Source organism: Oncorhynchus keta, chromosome 19 (assembly GCF_023373465.1).
Source record: "Oncorhynchus keta strain PuntledgeMale-10-30-2019 chromosome 19, Oket_V2, whole genome shotgun sequence".
Taxonomy (NCBI): domain Eukaryota; kingdom Metazoa; phylum Chordata; class Actinopteri; order Salmoniformes; family Salmonidae; genus Oncorhynchus; species Oncorhynchus keta.
In genome coordinates, this window is record NC_068439.1 from 77064933 (window position 1) to 77082237 (window position 17305).

Below are 17305 nucleotides of genomic sequence, written 5' to 3' on the forward strand. Positions count from 1 at the left end.
GCGGAAGGCATGGCCAGCCGTTGAGAAATGCTTATTGAAGTTTTCGATAATCATGGATTTATCGGTGGTGACAGTGTTACCTAGCCTCAGTGCAGTGGGCAGCTGGGAGGAGGTGCTCTTGTTCTCCATGGACTTCACAGTGTCCCAGAACTTTTTGGAGTTGGAGCTGCAGGATGCAAACTTCTGCCTGAAGAAGCTGGCTTTAGCTTTCCTGACTGACTGCGTGTATTGGTTCCTGACTTCCCTGAACAGTTGCATATCACGGGGACTATTCGATGCTATTGCAGTCCGTACACCTTCAATTGACTCAAATGATGTAAATTAGCCTATCAGAAGCTTCTAAAGCCATGACATCATTTTCTGGAATTTCCCAAGCTGTTTAAAGGCACAGTCAACATAGTGTATGTAAACTTCTGACGCACTGGAATTGTTATACAGTGAGTTATAAGTGAACTAATCTGTCTGTAAACAATTGTTGGAAAAATTACTCTTGTCATGCACAAAGTAATGTCCTAACTGACTTACCAAAACTATAGTTTTTTAAAAAGAAGTTTGTGGAGTTTTTGAAAAACAAATTTTAATGACTCCAACCTAAGTGTTTGTTAACTTCCGACTTCAACTGTATATATATATATAGTTTTTTGAGCTCAAGTGAAATTTGAAGAAACAACAGTCACAGTACTTTTGTTATTTTAATCTTGACAGGGCAAGAGACAACAGCCAATCAACTAGCTTTTACCGTCATGGAACTGGGAAGACTGCCAGAGATACTGACAAAGTAGGACTTGTTTTCATCATTTCTATTTTCGGTATTGATCATTTCTGTAATAAAAACAGGTTGGTTGAGTTTGTGACTGTCTCTGCCATTTCCAGGGTGAAGCAGGAAGTGGATGACGTCATCGGGATGAAACAGGAAATCAGCTTTGACGACCTGGGGAAAATGACCTACCTGTCTCAGGTAAATGATCTACCTGTCCCAGGTTCGTGTGTGCTGTCTTGTCATTGACCTGACAGTGACAGCAATGGAGCTACAAACCAGATCAAGGACTCAGAATTGGAACTGGCATCTGTACACAGAAACCATATTGTACGTTATACATTGTTGTACGATGGCTGATAGAATTGCGCTGGAGGAGATGGCTGCCCAGCGAAATGTGCTATTTTGTGTGTGTGCTTAGTCCCCTCCTGTACTCCCTGTTCACCCACCACTCCAACACCATTATTAAGTTTGCTGATGACACAGCAGTGGTAGGCCTGATCACTGACAACGATGAGACAGACTATAGAGACAAGGTCAGAGACCTGGTAGTGTGGTGCCAGGACAACAACCTCTCTCTCAATGTGAGCAAGACAAAGGAGCTGATCGTGGACTATAGGAAAAAGAGGGCCTTACAGGCCACATAAACATTGACTAGACTGAATTGGAACGGGTTGAGAGTTTCAAATACCTTGGTGTCCACATCACCAAATTACCAACAAACTATCATGGTCCAAACCCACCAAGACAGTTGTGAAGAGGGCACGACAACACCTTTTCCCCATCAAGAGACTGAAAATATTTGGCATGGGTCCCCAGATCCTCAAAAAGTTCTACAGCTGCACCATCGAGAGCATTCTGAACGGTTGGCCTTGCCAATTACTCGGCATCTGACCGGAAGGCGCTACAGAGGGTAGTGTGTACGGCCCAGTACATCACTGGGACCAAGCTTCCTGCCATCCAGGACCTATATACTAGACGGTGTCAGAGGAAGGCCCAAAAAATTGTCAAAACCTCCAGTCCCCCAAGTCAGAGACTGTTCTCTCTGCTACCGCATGGCAAACGGTACCGGAGCACCAAGTTTAGGACGAAAAGGTAACTCTTCACATCGTCAATTAAATTAATCAGCATGTTGTGTTGGATTCATATCATCCCCCCGTCAGGTTTTGAAGGAGACTCTAAGGTTGTACCCTACAGCACCAGGCACTTCTCGTTTCATCCCTAATGACACCGTCATCAACGGCATCCCCATCCCAGCAGGAGTCTCATTCTTCGTGAGTAGTCACCTAAAAAACTATGTGGAGGAGTGATGACTGTTGTATGATAATATCTCTAAGTTTAGTTGTGGTGTTAACATGTGATACGCTGTGGTACCTCAATGTGGTAAAGGAATTAAGTATCCTTGTCTAAGCCAGTATGGCTCATACCTCAATGTAGTAAAGGAATTAAGTATCCTTGTCTATGCCAGTATGGCTCATACCTCAATGTAGTAAAGGAATGGAGTATCCTTGTCTAAGCCAGTATGGCTCATACCTCAATGTAGTAAAGTACATCGAAAAAAATCAAGAGAAAACTGCAAGACTCAATAGAAGACAAAACAAGGAACAAACCAAAAAAGACAGGCTTTTGAAAAATTAACTATTTTTCATAAAATTGTACAGTTATCTTAGCTAGCTGAATTGCTAGCAGAATTGTTTACTTGTTGCTAAGCAGTTGCTAGGGACTCTCCTGGAAGAAGCTAGCTAGCTTACAAAGAATAACAACAAAAATATCTAGTTAACAGAAGAAAGGAAGACAAAATAAGGACAAAAGGACAGAAGAAAAAGGAAAAGAAAGAGGACAACAAAGTGAAACAGTCAGCACTTCTATTGCAACTTCATATTTCGTCGTCCTAACATAGTCTACACTGCTATCTGCCCAGCAGCTAGCCAGCTAGCAAACATCCACCGTCTACCGAATAGCAGCACTGTAGAAACTATTACACTCAACTGAACGACTTGATTAGTGTAGTGTTAGCTAGCTACATAGTTGTCTTTGCTGTCTTCGTATCCAAGATAATTGTGTAGTTTAGAGCGTGTAGTCTTAGAGTGATTATCTTAATTTACCGAGGTTAGCTAGCCAGCTATTTGTCGTCCTTAACATAGGAGACACTGCTAGCTAGCCAACAGCTAGCCAACGTCTACTGAATAGAACTTCCGCACTCAACAACCCGGTCGCATTCCGCTCGCTCCACAGGTAGTATCACATTTTCATTTCATTTCATTACAGCACAACGGTTTGATTTGTTTGATCGTAGCTAGCTACATAGCTAGCTACATAGCCGTCTGTGTATCAAAGATAATTGTGTAGTCTAGAGCGATTTTCTAGGTTAGCTAGCCAGCTATTGTCGTTCTTTAACGCAACGTAACGTAATCAACACTGCTAGCTAGCCAGCTAGCCCCGAATAGCAGCACTGTAGAAACTATTACACTCAACGGAACGACTTGATTAGTGTAGTGTCAACAACGCAGCCACTGCCAGCTAGTCTACAAAGTCAACAACGCAGCCACTGCCAGCTAGCCTACTTCAGCAGTACTGTATCATTTTAATCATTTTAGTCAATAAGATTCTTGCTACGTAAGCTTAACTTTCTGAACATTCGAGACGTGTAGTCCACTTGTCATTCCAATCTCCTTGCATTAGCGTAGCCTCTTCTGTAGCCTGTCAACTATGTGTCTGTCTATCCCTGTTATCTCCTCTCTGCACAGACCATACAAACGCTCCACACCGCGTGGTCAGCGGCCACCCTAATCTGGTGGTCCCAGCGCGCACGACCCACGTGGAGTTCCAGGTCTCCGGTAGCCTCTGGAACTGCCGATCTGCGGCCAACAAGGCAGAGTTCATCTCAGCCTATGCCTCCCTCCAGTCCCTCGACTTCTTGGCACTGACGGAAACATGGATCACCACAGATAACACTGCTACTCCTACTGCTCTCTCCTCGTCCGCCCACGTGTTCTCACACACCCCGAGAGCTTCTGGTCAGCGGGGTGGTGGCACCGGGATCCTCATCTCTCCCAAGTGGTCATTCTCTCTTTCTCCCCTTACCCATCTGTCTATCGCCTCCTTTGAATTTCATGCTGTCACAGTTACCAGCCCTTTCAAGCGTAACATCCTTATCATTTATCGCCCTCCAGGTCCCCTCGGAGAGTTCATCAATGAGCTTGATGTCTTGATAAGCTCCTTTCCTGAGGACGGCTCACCTCTCACAGTTCTGGGCGACTTTAACCTCCCCACGTCTACCTTTGACTCATTCCTCTCTGCCTCCTTCTTTCCACTCCTTTCCTCTTTGACCTCACCCTCTCACCTTCCCCCCTACTCACAAGGCAGGCAATACGCTCGACCTCATCTTTACTAGATGCTGTTCTTCCACTAACCTCATTGCAACTCCCCTCCAAGTCTCCGACCACTACCTTGTATCCTTTTCCCTCTCGCTCTCATCCAACACTTCCCACACTGCCCCTACTCGGATGGTATCGCGCCGTCCCAACCTTCGCTCTCTCTCCCACGCTACTCTCTCCTCTTCCATCCTATCATCTCTTCCCTCTGCTCAAACCTTCTCCAACCTATCTCCTGATTCTGCCTCCTCAACCCTCCTCTCCTCCCTTTCTGCATCCTTTGACTCTCTATGTCCCCTATCTTCCAGGCCGGCTCGGTCCTCCCCTCCCGCTCCGTGGCTCGACGACTCATTGCGAGCTCACAGAACAGGGCTCCGGGCAGCTGAGCGGAAATGGAGGAAAACTCGCCTCCCTGCGGACCTGGCATCCTTTCGCTCCCTCCTCTCTACATTTTCCTCCTCTGTCTCTGCTGCTAAAGCCACTTTCTACCACTCTAAATTCCAAGCATCTGCCTCTAACCCTAGGAAGCTCTTTGCCACCTTCTCCTCCCCCCTGAATCCTCCCCCCCCCCTCCTCCCTCTCTGCAGATGACTTCGTCAACCATTTTGAAAAGAAGGTCGACGACATCCGATCCTCGTTTGCTAAGTCAAACGACACCGCTGGTTCTGCTCACACTGCCCTACCCGGTGCTCCGACCTCTTTCTCCCCTCTCTCCAGATGAAATCTCGCGTCTTGTGACGGCCGGCCGCCCAACAACCTGCCCGCTCGACCCTATCCCCTCCTCTCTTCTCCAGACCATTTCCGGAGACCTTCTCCCTTACCTCACCTCGCTCATCAACTCATCCCTGACCGCTGGCTACGTCCCTTCCGTCTTCAAGAGAGCGAGAGTTGCACCCCTTCTGAAAAACCTACACTCGATCCCTCCGATGTCAACAACTACAGACCAGTATCCCTTCTTTCTTTTCTCTCCAAAACTCTTGAACGTGCCGTCCTTGGCCAGCTCTCCCGCTATCTCTCTCAGAATGACCTTCTTGATCCAAATCAGTCAGGTTTCAAGACTAGTCATTCAACTGAGACTGCTCTTCTCTGTATCACGGAGGCGCTCCGCACCGCTAAAGCTAACTCTCTCTCCTCTGCTCTCATCCTTCTAGACCTATCGGCTGCCTTCGATACTGTGAACCATCAGATCCTCCTCTCCACCCTCTCTGAGTTGGGCATCTCCGGCGCGGCCCACGCTTGGATTGCGTCCTACCTGACAGGTCGCTCCTACCAGGTGGCGTGGCGAGAATCTGTCTCCTCACCACGCGCTCTCACCACTGGTGTCCCCCAGGGCTCTGTTCTAGGCCCTCTCCTATTCTCGCTATACACCAAGTCACTTGGCTCTGTCATAACCTCACATGGTCTCTCCTATCATTGCTATGCAGACGACACACAATTAATCTTCTCCTTTCCTCCTTCTGATGACCAGGTGGTGAATCGCATCTCTGCATGTCTGGCAGACATATCAGTGTGGATGACGGATCACCACCTCAAGCTGAACCTCGGCAAGACGGAGCTGCTCTTCCTCCCGGGGAAGGACTGCCCGTTCCATGATCTCGCCATCACGGTTGACAACTCCATTGTGTCCTCCTCCCAGAGCGCTAAGAACCTTGGCGTGATCCTGGACAACACCCTGTCGTTCTCAACTAACATCAAGGCGGTGGCCCGTTCCTGTAGGTTCATGCTCTACAACATCCGCAGAGTACGACCCTGCCTCACACAGGAAGCGGCGCAGGTCCTAATCCAGGCACTTGTCATCTCCCGTCTGGATTACTGCAACTCGCTGTTGGCTGGGCTCCCTGCCTGTGCCATTAAACCCCTACAACTCATCCAGAACGCCGCAGCCCGTCTGGTGTTCAACCTTCCCAAGTTCTCTCACGTCACCCCGCTCCTCCGCTCTCTCCACTGGCTTCCAGTTGAAGCTCGCATCCGCTACAAGACCATGGTGCTTGCCTACGGAGCTGTGAGGGGAACGGCACCTCAGTACCTCCAGGCTCTGATCAGGCCCTACACCCAAACAAGGGCACTGCGTTCATCCACCTCTGGCCTGCTCGCCTCCCTACCACTGAGGAAGTACAGTTCCCGCTCAGCCCAGTCAAAACTGTTCGCTGCTCTGGCTCCCCAATGGTGGAACACACTCCCCTCACGACGCCAGGACAGCGGAGTCAATCAACACCTTCCGGAGACACCTGAAACCCCACCTCTTTAAGGAATACCTAGGATAGGATAAAGTAATCCTTCTCACCCCCCTTAAAAGATTTAGATGCACTATTGTAAAGTGGCTGTTCCACTGGATGTCATAAAGTGAATGCACCAATTTGTAAGTCGCTCTGGATAAGAGCGTCTGCTAAATGACTTAAATGTAAATGTAGTAAAGGAATGAAGTATCCTTGTCTATGCCAGTATGGCTCATACCTCAATGTAGTAAAGGAATGAAGTATCCTTGTCTAAGCCAGTATGGCTCATACCTCAATGTAGTAAAGGAATGAAGTATCCTTGTCTATGCCAGTATGGCTCATACCTCAATGTAGTAAAGGAATGAAGTATCCTTGTCTAAGCCAGTATGGCTCATACCTCAATGTAGTAAAGGAATGAAGTATCCTTGTCTATGCCAGTATGGCTCATACCTCAATGTAGTAAAGGAATGAAGTATCCTTGTCTATGCCAGTATGGCTCATACCTCAATGTAGCATCATTGTATCATTGACTTTTCTTATGTTAACATAGAATGTAAACATAGAATTTCTCAAAACACCATGAATGTGTAATGAAACCATGACAGGTAGTGCACCTAAACTGAGATCTGGGTGTTTGAATGTATAATGTTAATACATAGAATGTATTTTAAAACAGAAGTGTAGGAACTCTGAAACACCCAAAGTGGTTCTTCAACCTGAATATGGGTGTTTTTAAGAGAGCGTTGTGAAAACCCATTTTGGGGGTTCAGTGAATGTAAAAGCATCAACACTCAAAAATTGTTTCTCATACAATCAATGGTTTACAAATGCAAGTCATTTTAATGATTTGTTAATTTAATTTTACCAAAGTAATGTAAATCCAACTGCATATGTTACTCAAAATGTAATTTCATTTATGAGGATAACCAAAGTTAAGAGACAATAGATTGATTGAACTCATTGGAAGTATTTTGTTTTAATCACATTGCATTTCTTATCTTGACGCATGACTCTGTTTTTAGAGGATTGTGGGTAACGTTTTTAGACTATGATTCTTTCACACAATGTTGTTTACATGTTTGAAGAAGGAAGTCAGTATTTCTATATTGGTATTAAGCAGTTTGTTGTGTAATGGATCATGATGAACGGATATGAAAACTGTCAGGCATTTTGACGTTCAATGACGACAGCACCCATTCCCACATAGACAAAGGAAATGACAACAAAAGAGAAGGGATCTAATTCTGCTCTAAACAGAACTCGAAACACCAAAGTAGTGTGTTCAACCTGTTCTGTTAGTGCTCCCAGTCCCTGGCAAGGTGTTGCGCAATATTTGATTTCGTGGTGTTACAACACACCGTGTCATGTGTTTCAATACTCCAGCAAAGATATGGTTTCGTCTCCTTCAAGTTGGTGGCAGCTCAGTTGCCACTAGTTAATGTAGCAATATTGATGTTACACATATTTATGTTACACAGGAAACGGAAACCAGTTTTTACTTACTTTATTAATGTGCTGGTTGACAACATGCCTAGTAAAGTTTGCTTAACTATATATCTTTGTCAGTCATGACTACAACACAAAGCATATTGAAACCGTTTTGGTGTTACAATGAACTTCATCTTAACAGTGTAGTCAACACCTCATTAACTATTTTGGGTGTGGGTGTACTTATTTTATTTCCTAAACTGTCTTAAATCTTTTGTTTTCCCCTATCTTGTCTGTCTACAGTTCAATTCGTATGTGTGTGGAAGGTTGGATAAGTTATTTGAGGACCCGCTGAAGTTTGACCCAGAGAGGTTCCATCCAGACGCTGCCAAGTAAGTCACACAATACGTTTTCATTGTTTTATTGTTTCTTTACAACATTTGAATTGATTAAAGCAGAACTGAACTCGAGAATCAACTTCTCTCGTTGAAACTCGCATACATTGCATCCAGAAAATATTCAGACCACTTCACTTTTTCCACATTTTGTTACGTTACAGACTTATTCTAAAATGTATTTAAAAAACAATTTCTCATCAATCTTCACACAATACCCCATGATGACGAAGGAAAAAAAGGTTTCCGTTGATCATCCTTCAGTTGTTTCTACAACTTGATTGGAGTCCACCTGTGGTAAATTAAATTGAATGGACGTGATTTAGGAAGACGCACACCTGTATATATAAGGTCCCACTGTTGACAGTGCATGTCAGAGCAATAACCAAGCCATGTGGTTAACGCAATTGTCCATAGAGCTCCGAGACAGGATTGTGTCAATGCACAGATATAGGGTAGGGTACCAAAGAAATGTCTACGGCATTGAAGGCCCCCAAGAACACAGTGGCCTCCATCATTCTTAAATGGAAGAAGTTTTGAACCACCAAGACTCTCCCTAGAGCTGACCACCCAGCCAAACTGAGCAATCGGGGGAGAAGGGGCTTGGTCAGCGAGGTGACCAAGAACTCAATGGTCACTCTGACAGAGCTCCAGCCACTATATTCCACCCATGAGGCCAAAGACGGCACTTTTGATCAGTGATCGCAGGAAAGGGCTACTTTTGGTCATGAAGTCAAAGTTCGTCATGACTTACAAGGTGGTTGGGTTTTGATTTCGCCCACTAACCCGGGATAAACAGCTGTGGTGATTGTGCTCTATCCGATGGCAGAACAGTGGATCGGACTTTGTTTACAAAAGACAACATGTAGCGCATTTTTTACTTGAGAAATACTACACTAAACACCTTAACTAGATGTAAATTTGCGTGACTAAAACCTTGTCGACAAAAAAACAGAATTAATTGCAGATTTCTTGAGTTAACTTGGACTATTTTGAGGAAGTGATACTTGCTTTGTTCTTATGGTGTCTCATGCAGTGGTGGCAAAAGTACCCAATTTTCACACTTGAGTAAAATACCTTAATAGAAAATGACTCAAGTAAAAGTAAAAGTCACCCAGTAAAATACTACTTGAGTAAAAGTCTAAAAGTATTTGGTTTTAAGTGTCTTTAAGTATCAAAAGTAAAAGTATAAATAATTTAAAATGTCTTATATTAAGCAAACCAGACGACACAATATTCTTGTTTTCTTAATCTACGGATAGCCAGGGTCACAGTTCAACATTTGTGTTTAGTGAGTCTACCCAATCAGAGGCAGAAGGGATGAACTTAGTACTTTACACCACCTGGTCTCATGGGGTACAAACAACAACAATCTAGTTTATATTAATGAGCAACAGAAAAACACATTTGGACTCTGTGCATTCAGTCACTTTTTAAGAGCTAACAGACACGTTGTGTTTGTTTCTGTCCTGAAGACCCTATTACTGCTACTACCCCTTCGCCCTGGGACCACGCTCATGTCTGGGACAGAGCTTCGCACAGGTGAGCAGACTGTCCGTATGAAATGCATTGAAACAACTTTATTTGGGATTGTTCTCTGCTGATCATATTATCCATCCTAGTTAGATTACTCCTGGACTTCTGCCTCCATTATATACTTTTTTTTATAGTTGAGCACACCAGATTTGTCATCCTTTAAAGAGATCTGTTGTTCACAGATGGAGGCCAAGGTAGTGATGGCCAAGCTGCTCCAGAGGTTTGACTTCAGCCTGCTGCCTGGCCAGTCCTTTGACATCCTGGACACTGGGACTTTGAGACCAAAGAGTGGAGTGGTGTGTAACATCAGACACAGAGGACAGACACCCGCAGACTGACCTGACTGCGACCTGAACATGACTAGCACTTCTCTATAACATACTTGTCTTATTTCTTATACTTCTTAGTGGAGCAAATTACCTTTTTCATTCAATGAAGCACCTTATTCAAATATCTAGCTATTTTTTATGAAAATGGATTTTGAACAATTATGTTTATTCTTTGTATCAATGGTGAAATAATATCTTAAATATGACAGTTCTATGTGATGAAGAGTTACTAGGACAGACTTGACATAGGAGTATTTGTATTTGTACCGATTCCTTGTTGTTAATTTACCCTTATCATGTAGTTACTATGTAGTATACCATTTATCACATAATATAAAGGTTACTATGCAGTATACCATTTATCACATAATATAAAGGTTACTATGCAGTATACCATTTATCACATAATATAAAGGTTGCTATGCAGTATACCATTTATCACATAATATAAAGGTTACTATGCAGTATACCATTTATCACATAATATAAAGAGATTTATAAAGTATATATTAACTTCTTTGATGAACTTCCTAATCAACATTACCACAGTGCCTCTGTTGGAGTGAATTGACTATATTTTAATAAAATAATTGACCAAACATCACTGAGCTCCAGAAGATTAGAATACTTTCATCCACAAGGTGTCGCTGTGAACCTGCAGACAAACCAAGAACATTCATTCTCATGTTTTGTATCTTGTTTACACCCATAAGACCTTGCTTTTTTCAATTTTGACTAACGACATGCCACTGACTTTGAGTAATGCCAGTGTGTCTATGTATGCAGATGACTGCAACACTATACACATCAGCTACTACAGCGACTGAAATGACTGCAACACTCAACAAAGAGCTACAGAGTGGGTGGCAAGGAATAAGTTGGCCCTAAATATTTCTAAAACTAAAAGCATTGTATTTGGAACAAAACACTCACTAAACCCTAAACCTGAACTAAATCTTGTACTAAATTATGTGGAAATTGAGCAAGTTGAGGTGACTAAAACTGCTTGGAGTAACACTAGATTGTAAACTGTCTTGGTAGAAACATATTGATGCACCAGTTGCTACGATGGGGAGAAGTCTGTCTTTAATAAAGTGATGCTCTGCCTTCTTAACAGCACTATCAACGAGGCAGGTCCTACAGGCCCTAGTATTGTCACACCTTGACTACCTGTTCAGTCGTGTGGTCAGGTGGCACAAAAATAGACTTAGGAAAATTACAATTGGCTACGAACAGAGCAGCACGGCTGGCCCTTGGATGCACACAGAGAGCTAATATTAATAATACGCATGTCAATCTCCTGGCTGAAAGTGGAGGAGAGATTGACTTCATCACTACTTTTATTTATGAGGGGTTTTGAAATGTTGAATGCACCGAGCTGTCTGTTTAAACTACTGGCACACAGCTCGGACACCCATGCATACCACACAAGACATGCCACAAGAGGGTCTCTTCACAGTCCCCAAATCCAGAACAGACTATGGGAGGCACACAGTATTAAATAGAGCCATGACTACATGGAACTCTATTCCACATGAAGTAACCGACGAAAGCAGTAAAATTAGATTTTATAAACAGATAAAAAACACGTTATGGAACAACGGGGACTGTGAAGCAATGATTGGCACAGATACATGCACCCACACACATACGATAACATACGCACTATACATACACATGGATTTAGTACTGTAGATATGTGGTAGTGGTGGAGTAGGGGCCTGAGGGCACACAGTGTGTTGTGCAATCTGTGAATGTATTGTAAAAATGGTATAAATTGCCTTAATTTGGCTGGACCCCAGGAAGAGTAGCTGCTGCTTTGGCAGCAGCTAATGGGGATCCATAATAAACACAAATACAAAATACCTCTAGATGAGTCATTTTAGACAATGAGAATGACAGATCTATAACTCACATTTCTATGTGAATTTGGTCGAGTCGCCCAAAAAGTGACATATTGCAGCTTTAAAAGTGGACAAGTAGACGAGTAGCACAGATACTAGATATAGTGATGAGATGCCTGCATCTCCGCTCTAACAATGGGTTTCTTTGTCCACGGGGCGGAATGGTGGGCTGTGAAGCTCCCTCCTATTCCTATCTTTGGATTGGTGGATACATCTCGTTATTTTAATACATTTTTAAATATCCGATGTGAGGTATTGATGTCACCACCAGTATTCGGTAGAGAGTGAGATGCTATGCTACTAGCCTCATGTACATGTATAGACTGTCTCAAATTTCAACAGAGAAGGTGCTATGCTAGCCTCATCAAATAAAATACAATTTTATTGGTCACATACACATGGTTAGTAGAGTGTAGTGAAATGCTTGTGCTTCTAGTTCCGACTATGCAGTAAAATCTAACAAGTAACCTAACAAATTCACAACAACTATCTTATACACACAAATGTAAAGGGATGAATAAGAATATGTACATATGCAGTTGAAGTCAGAAGTTTACATACACCTTAGCCAACTACATTTAAACTCAGTTTTTCACAATTTCTGACATTTAATCCCAGTAAATATTCCCTGTTTTAGGTCAGTTAGGATCACCAAATGTTTAGCAGATGCTAAACTTACAGGACTGTTTTGCTATCACAGACTGGAACATGTGACTGTACGTACATACCCCAACCAGAAGCCATGGATTACAGGCAACATGCGTACTGAGCTAAAGGGTAGAGCTGCCGCTTTCAAGGTGCAGGACTCTAACCCGGAAGCTTACAAGAAATCCTGCTATGTCCTGTGACAAACCATCAAACAGGCAAAGCGTCAACACAGGGCTAAGATTGAATCATACTACACCGGCTCACTTCTATGCTCGCTTCGAGGCAAGCAACACTGAGGCATGCATGAGAGCATCAGCTGTTCCGGACGACTGTGTGATCACGCTCTCCGTAGCTGATGTGAGTAAGACCTTTAAACAGGTCAACATACACAAGGCTGCAGGGCCAGATGGATTTCCAGGACATGTGCTCCAGGCATGTGCTGACCAACTGGCAGGTGTGTTCACTGACATTTTCAACATGTCCCTGATTGCGTCTGTAATACCAACATGTTTCAAGCAGACCACCGTAGTCCGCGTGCCCAAGAACACAAAGGCAACCTGCTTCAATGACTACAGACCCATAGCACTCACGTCCGTAGCCATGAAGTGCTTTGAAAGGTTGGTAATGGCTCTCACATCAACACCATTATTCCAGAAACCCTAGACCCACTCCAATGTGCATACCGCCCAAACAGATCCACAGATGATGCAATCTCTACTGCACTCCACACTGCCCTTTCCCACCTGAACAAAAGGAACACTTATGTGAGAATGCTATTCATTGACTACAGCTCAGCGTTCAACACCATAGTACCCTCAAAGCTCATCACTCAGCTAAGGAACCTGGGACTAAATTCTTTCCTCTGCAACTCAATCCTGGACTTCCTGACGGGCTTCCCCCAGGTGGTAAGGTTAGGTAGCAACACATCTGCCACGCTGATCCTCAACACTGGAGCTCCCCAGGGGTGCGTGCTCAGTCCCCTCCTGTACTCCCTGTTCACCCACGACTGCATGGCAGGCACAACTGCAAAAACCATCATTAAGTTTGCAGACGACACAACAGTGGTAGGCCTGATCACCGACAACAACGAGACAGCCTATAAGGAGGAGGTCAGAGACCTGGCCGGGTGGTGCCAGAATAACAACCTATCCCTCAACGTAACCAAGACTAAGGAGATGATTGTGGACTACAGAAAAGGAGGACCGAGCACGCCCCCATTCTCATCGACGGGGCTGTAATGGAGCAGGTTGAGCGCTTCAAGTTCCTTGGTGTCCACATTAACAACAAACTAAAATGGTCCAAACACACCAAGACAGTTGTGAAGAGGGCACGACAAAGCCTATTCCGCCTCAGGAAACTAAAAAGATTTGGCATGGGTGCTGAGATCCTCAAAAGGTTCTAGAGCTGCAACATCAAGAGCATCCTGACTGGTTGCATCACTGCCTGGTACGGCAATTGCTCGGCCTCTGACTGCAAGGCACTACAGAGGGTAGTAATTGAAGTTATTGCAAATGTACGAGGCTGTTTCTCGGTCCGAGAACCTTCTAGAGCCACATAACTCACCACGCACTATCGACCTGAGCTCTAGAACAGGTTTCTATAGTTTCAGAACTCTAGGTCTGACGGTTCTTTAATAGTTTGAACAAAGTTAACTATTGCAGGCACTGTCTGTCTCTACGCACCCCAATCTGTCCCTCCTTTACAGTTCATGAGGGTTGCCTAATCGCACATGTGAAGTTTTGGAAAGATCTGACTTTTTTAACCCTTCGAAACAGCCCCTGTGACACCAATTATGGCACTTCCGGTTGACACAGGAAGCTAAAAGTAAAGACATATCCTGATTGGGTTATGCCTTTACGGAATCCTGGGTTTTAAGTGTTTACGTTAACTTCTTGGATATAGGGGGGCGCTATTTTAATTTTTGGATGAAAAACGTTCCCAATATTTTGTCACGAAAAGATGTTCGACTATGCATATAATTGACAGCTTTGGAAAGAAAACACTCTGACGTTTCCAAAACTGCAAAGATATTGTCTGTGAGTGCCCCAGAACTGATGTTACAGAAAAAACCCAGATAAAAATCCAATCAGGAAGTGCCGCATTTTTTAAAACCGCCTCATGCCAATGACTCCTTATATGGCTGTGAATGGGCCACAAATGAGCTTAGGCTTTCTGTCGATTCCCCAAAGGTGTTGACAGCATTGTGACGTATTTGTAGGCATATCATTGGAAGATTGACCATAAGAGACTACATCTACCAGGTGTCCTCCGTCGCAATTATTGCGTAATCTCCAGCTGCAGTATTTTTCCGTTTGCTTCTGATGAGAAGCCAACTGCCACCACTGATAGATGATCGAATAGATATGTGAAACACACCTTGAGGATTGATTCTAAACAACGTTTGCCATGTTTCTGTCGATATTATGGAGCTAATTTGGAAAAAAGTTCGGCGTTGTAAGTGACTGCATTTCCCGGTCTTTTTCTTAGCCAAACGTGATGAACAAAACGGAGCTATTTCGTCTACACAAATAATATTTTTGGAAAAAATGAACATTTGCTATCTAACTAAGAGTCTCGTCATTGAAAACATCCGAAGTTCTTCAAAGGTAAATGATTTTATTTGAATATTTTTCTTGTTTTTGTGAAAATGTTGCCTGCTGAATGCTAGGCTTAATGCTATGCTAGGCTATCAATACTCTTACACAAATGCTTGTGTAGCTTTGGTTGAAAAGCATATTTTGAAATTCTGAGATGACAGTGTTGTTAAGAAAAGGCTAAGCTTGTGTTTGAATATATTTATTTCATTTCATTTGCGATTTTCATGAATAGGAAACGTTGCGTTATGGTAATGAGCTTGAGGCTATGATTACGCTCCCGGATACGGGATTGCTCGTCGCTAGAGGTTAAGAACTGACTGATTTACACAGGGTTGAATGCACTATTTATCACAAACTGCTGGTTGGGTATGGAAAAACACTTTTAGGGTGATTTTAACAACTTCCGGTTTCTCCAGGAAGCTTAGAATCAACACAGGTAGACCTCATAGTGGCCTGATGGATTGTCATCGAAGACAGGTTCATAAGACATTCATAACCCACATAGGATTCAGGTTGAATTTAGGGGTGCAGACAATGTATTCCTATGGGGAGAGAATTCATTGAAAACTGTTTGATATAAACACCTTCTTTTAACTGTTAAGGATTACTGCCACACGGTCAAGGTTTGCACAGATCGGGAGGACCTCAGGAACGTTCCTGAGGTCAAATTGTGCTTCTCACCCTAAAGGTTCTCCCACTGTCACACAAAAGCAAATGAAAATTAGGGCCAGGCTTCATTATGGGCCTACTTTTCCCCATGGTCGCTGCGCTTAGACCGAGCGAGCTACAGTCAAGCGGGGCATCTCGTTGAACTCGGCACGGCCTTATTTTTCCAAAAATAAAAATAGTGCCCCCTAGTTTTAAGAGCACCGCACTTTGTCACTCCATCCTTGCTGTGTGTGTGTGTGTGTGTGTGTGTGTGTGTGTGTGTGTGTGTGTGTGTGTGTGTGTGTGTGTGTGTGTGTGTGTGTGTGTGTGTGTGTGTGTGTGTGTGTGTGTGTGTGTGTGTGTGTGAGAGCTTTTCTTTGACATCTTTTGGGAGAAATGACTGACTTACAGTTCATGAGGGTTGCCTAATCACACATATGAAGTTTTGAAAAGATCTGCCCTTTCTAACCCTTCGAAACAGCATCTATGACACCATTTACAGGCACTTCCGGTTTACACAGGAAGCTGAAAGTGAACACATATCCTCCTTGGGGTAGACAATTATAGAATTTTGAGTTTTAGGTCTTTACGTTAAGAACTGACTTATTTACGGAGGGTTTAGTGAGTGTGTGTTATTTCAGAAAGTCACAGAAATCTCGCAGAGCTCCGAAGCACACTTTAAAAAGATTTGTATGAACACGCTGCAACTGGATATGTAACTGTTTTTTTTTTAAACTATTTTTGAATATCACCAGAAAAATTTGACATTGTACAATTTCTCTTAAATGACGATAGATAAATGGCTGGTTCTTTTTCTATTGACACCGTAGGTTCTTTTACTTTGACGTGAAGCGGAAAAATGATTGCTCTATTTTCATTTTGGACCTTTAATCCCAGAAAAATAGCCATAACTCAAAAACTGTTGAGGCCTAGACGCCATCTTGTTCGGGGCCAACTGCCCATTATGCCAAACCTATGCTCACCAAGTTTCGTCTTCAAAGTATTTTCTGTTTAGGAGATAAGGCCACGTCGTGATTCATGATGTTTTGTACATTTGCAATATGATTCCATTCACCCTCTTGTGGGATTTACCGGGACAGCGGAAAAATGACCAAAATTTGAATATTTTATAAAATGGAAACCGAATGTCCGAGAGAGTTTGTTTGATGACTTCCTGGTAGATCCGGCCCTGCCGCACGGCCCGACGCCATCCGTAAATTTTACAAACGTTTTCGGACTTCCAGTAAGGTACCGTACATTTGCAATTTGGACTTTCTCACTAACCATATGGCAAGCGTCAAAATGTTCCCGTAGGTATGTAATAGGACAGAGAATGTTACTACTGATGAGACTATGAGTGATCTGACAGGCTGGTTGAGCTCTGGGGATTTCAATGAGATAAAGTGGCCCAGGGTTGACATCTGATGGTTGTGTGGGAGAATGATGTTATGGCCAAATTTACCTACACATTGG

The 17305-nt window shown here is 43.5% G+C and overlaps 1 protein-coding gene across 5 annotated transcripts in view; it reads left to right on the forward strand.

The window, feature by feature from the left end:
* Positions 1-17305, forward strand: part of LOC118371881 (cholesterol 24-hydroxylase-like) — a 50587-nt gene that overhangs the window by 6286 nt on the left and 26996 nt on the right. Inside the window, exons 10-16 of one of the 5 annotated variants that reach the window (XR_008071476.1) lie at positions 706-778; positions 874-958; positions 1921-2031; positions 8079-8167; positions 9646-9712; positions 9889-10450; positions 10489-10639. Coding sequence is in view for 2 of the 5 variants with exons in the window: in XM_035757522.1 (XP_035613415.1) it covers positions 706-778; positions 874-958; positions 1921-2031; positions 8079-8167; positions 9646-9712; positions 9889-10044 (581 nt within the window). In the remaining 3 variants the exon portion in view is untranslated. Of the gene's footprint in view, positions 1-705; positions 779-873; positions 959-1920; positions 2032-8078; positions 8168-9645; positions 9713-9888; positions 10640-17305 lie in introns of those variants that run through there. The other 4 variants (XR_008071477.1, XM_035757522.1, XM_052471343.1 and 1 more) reach the window with 4 other exon arrangements.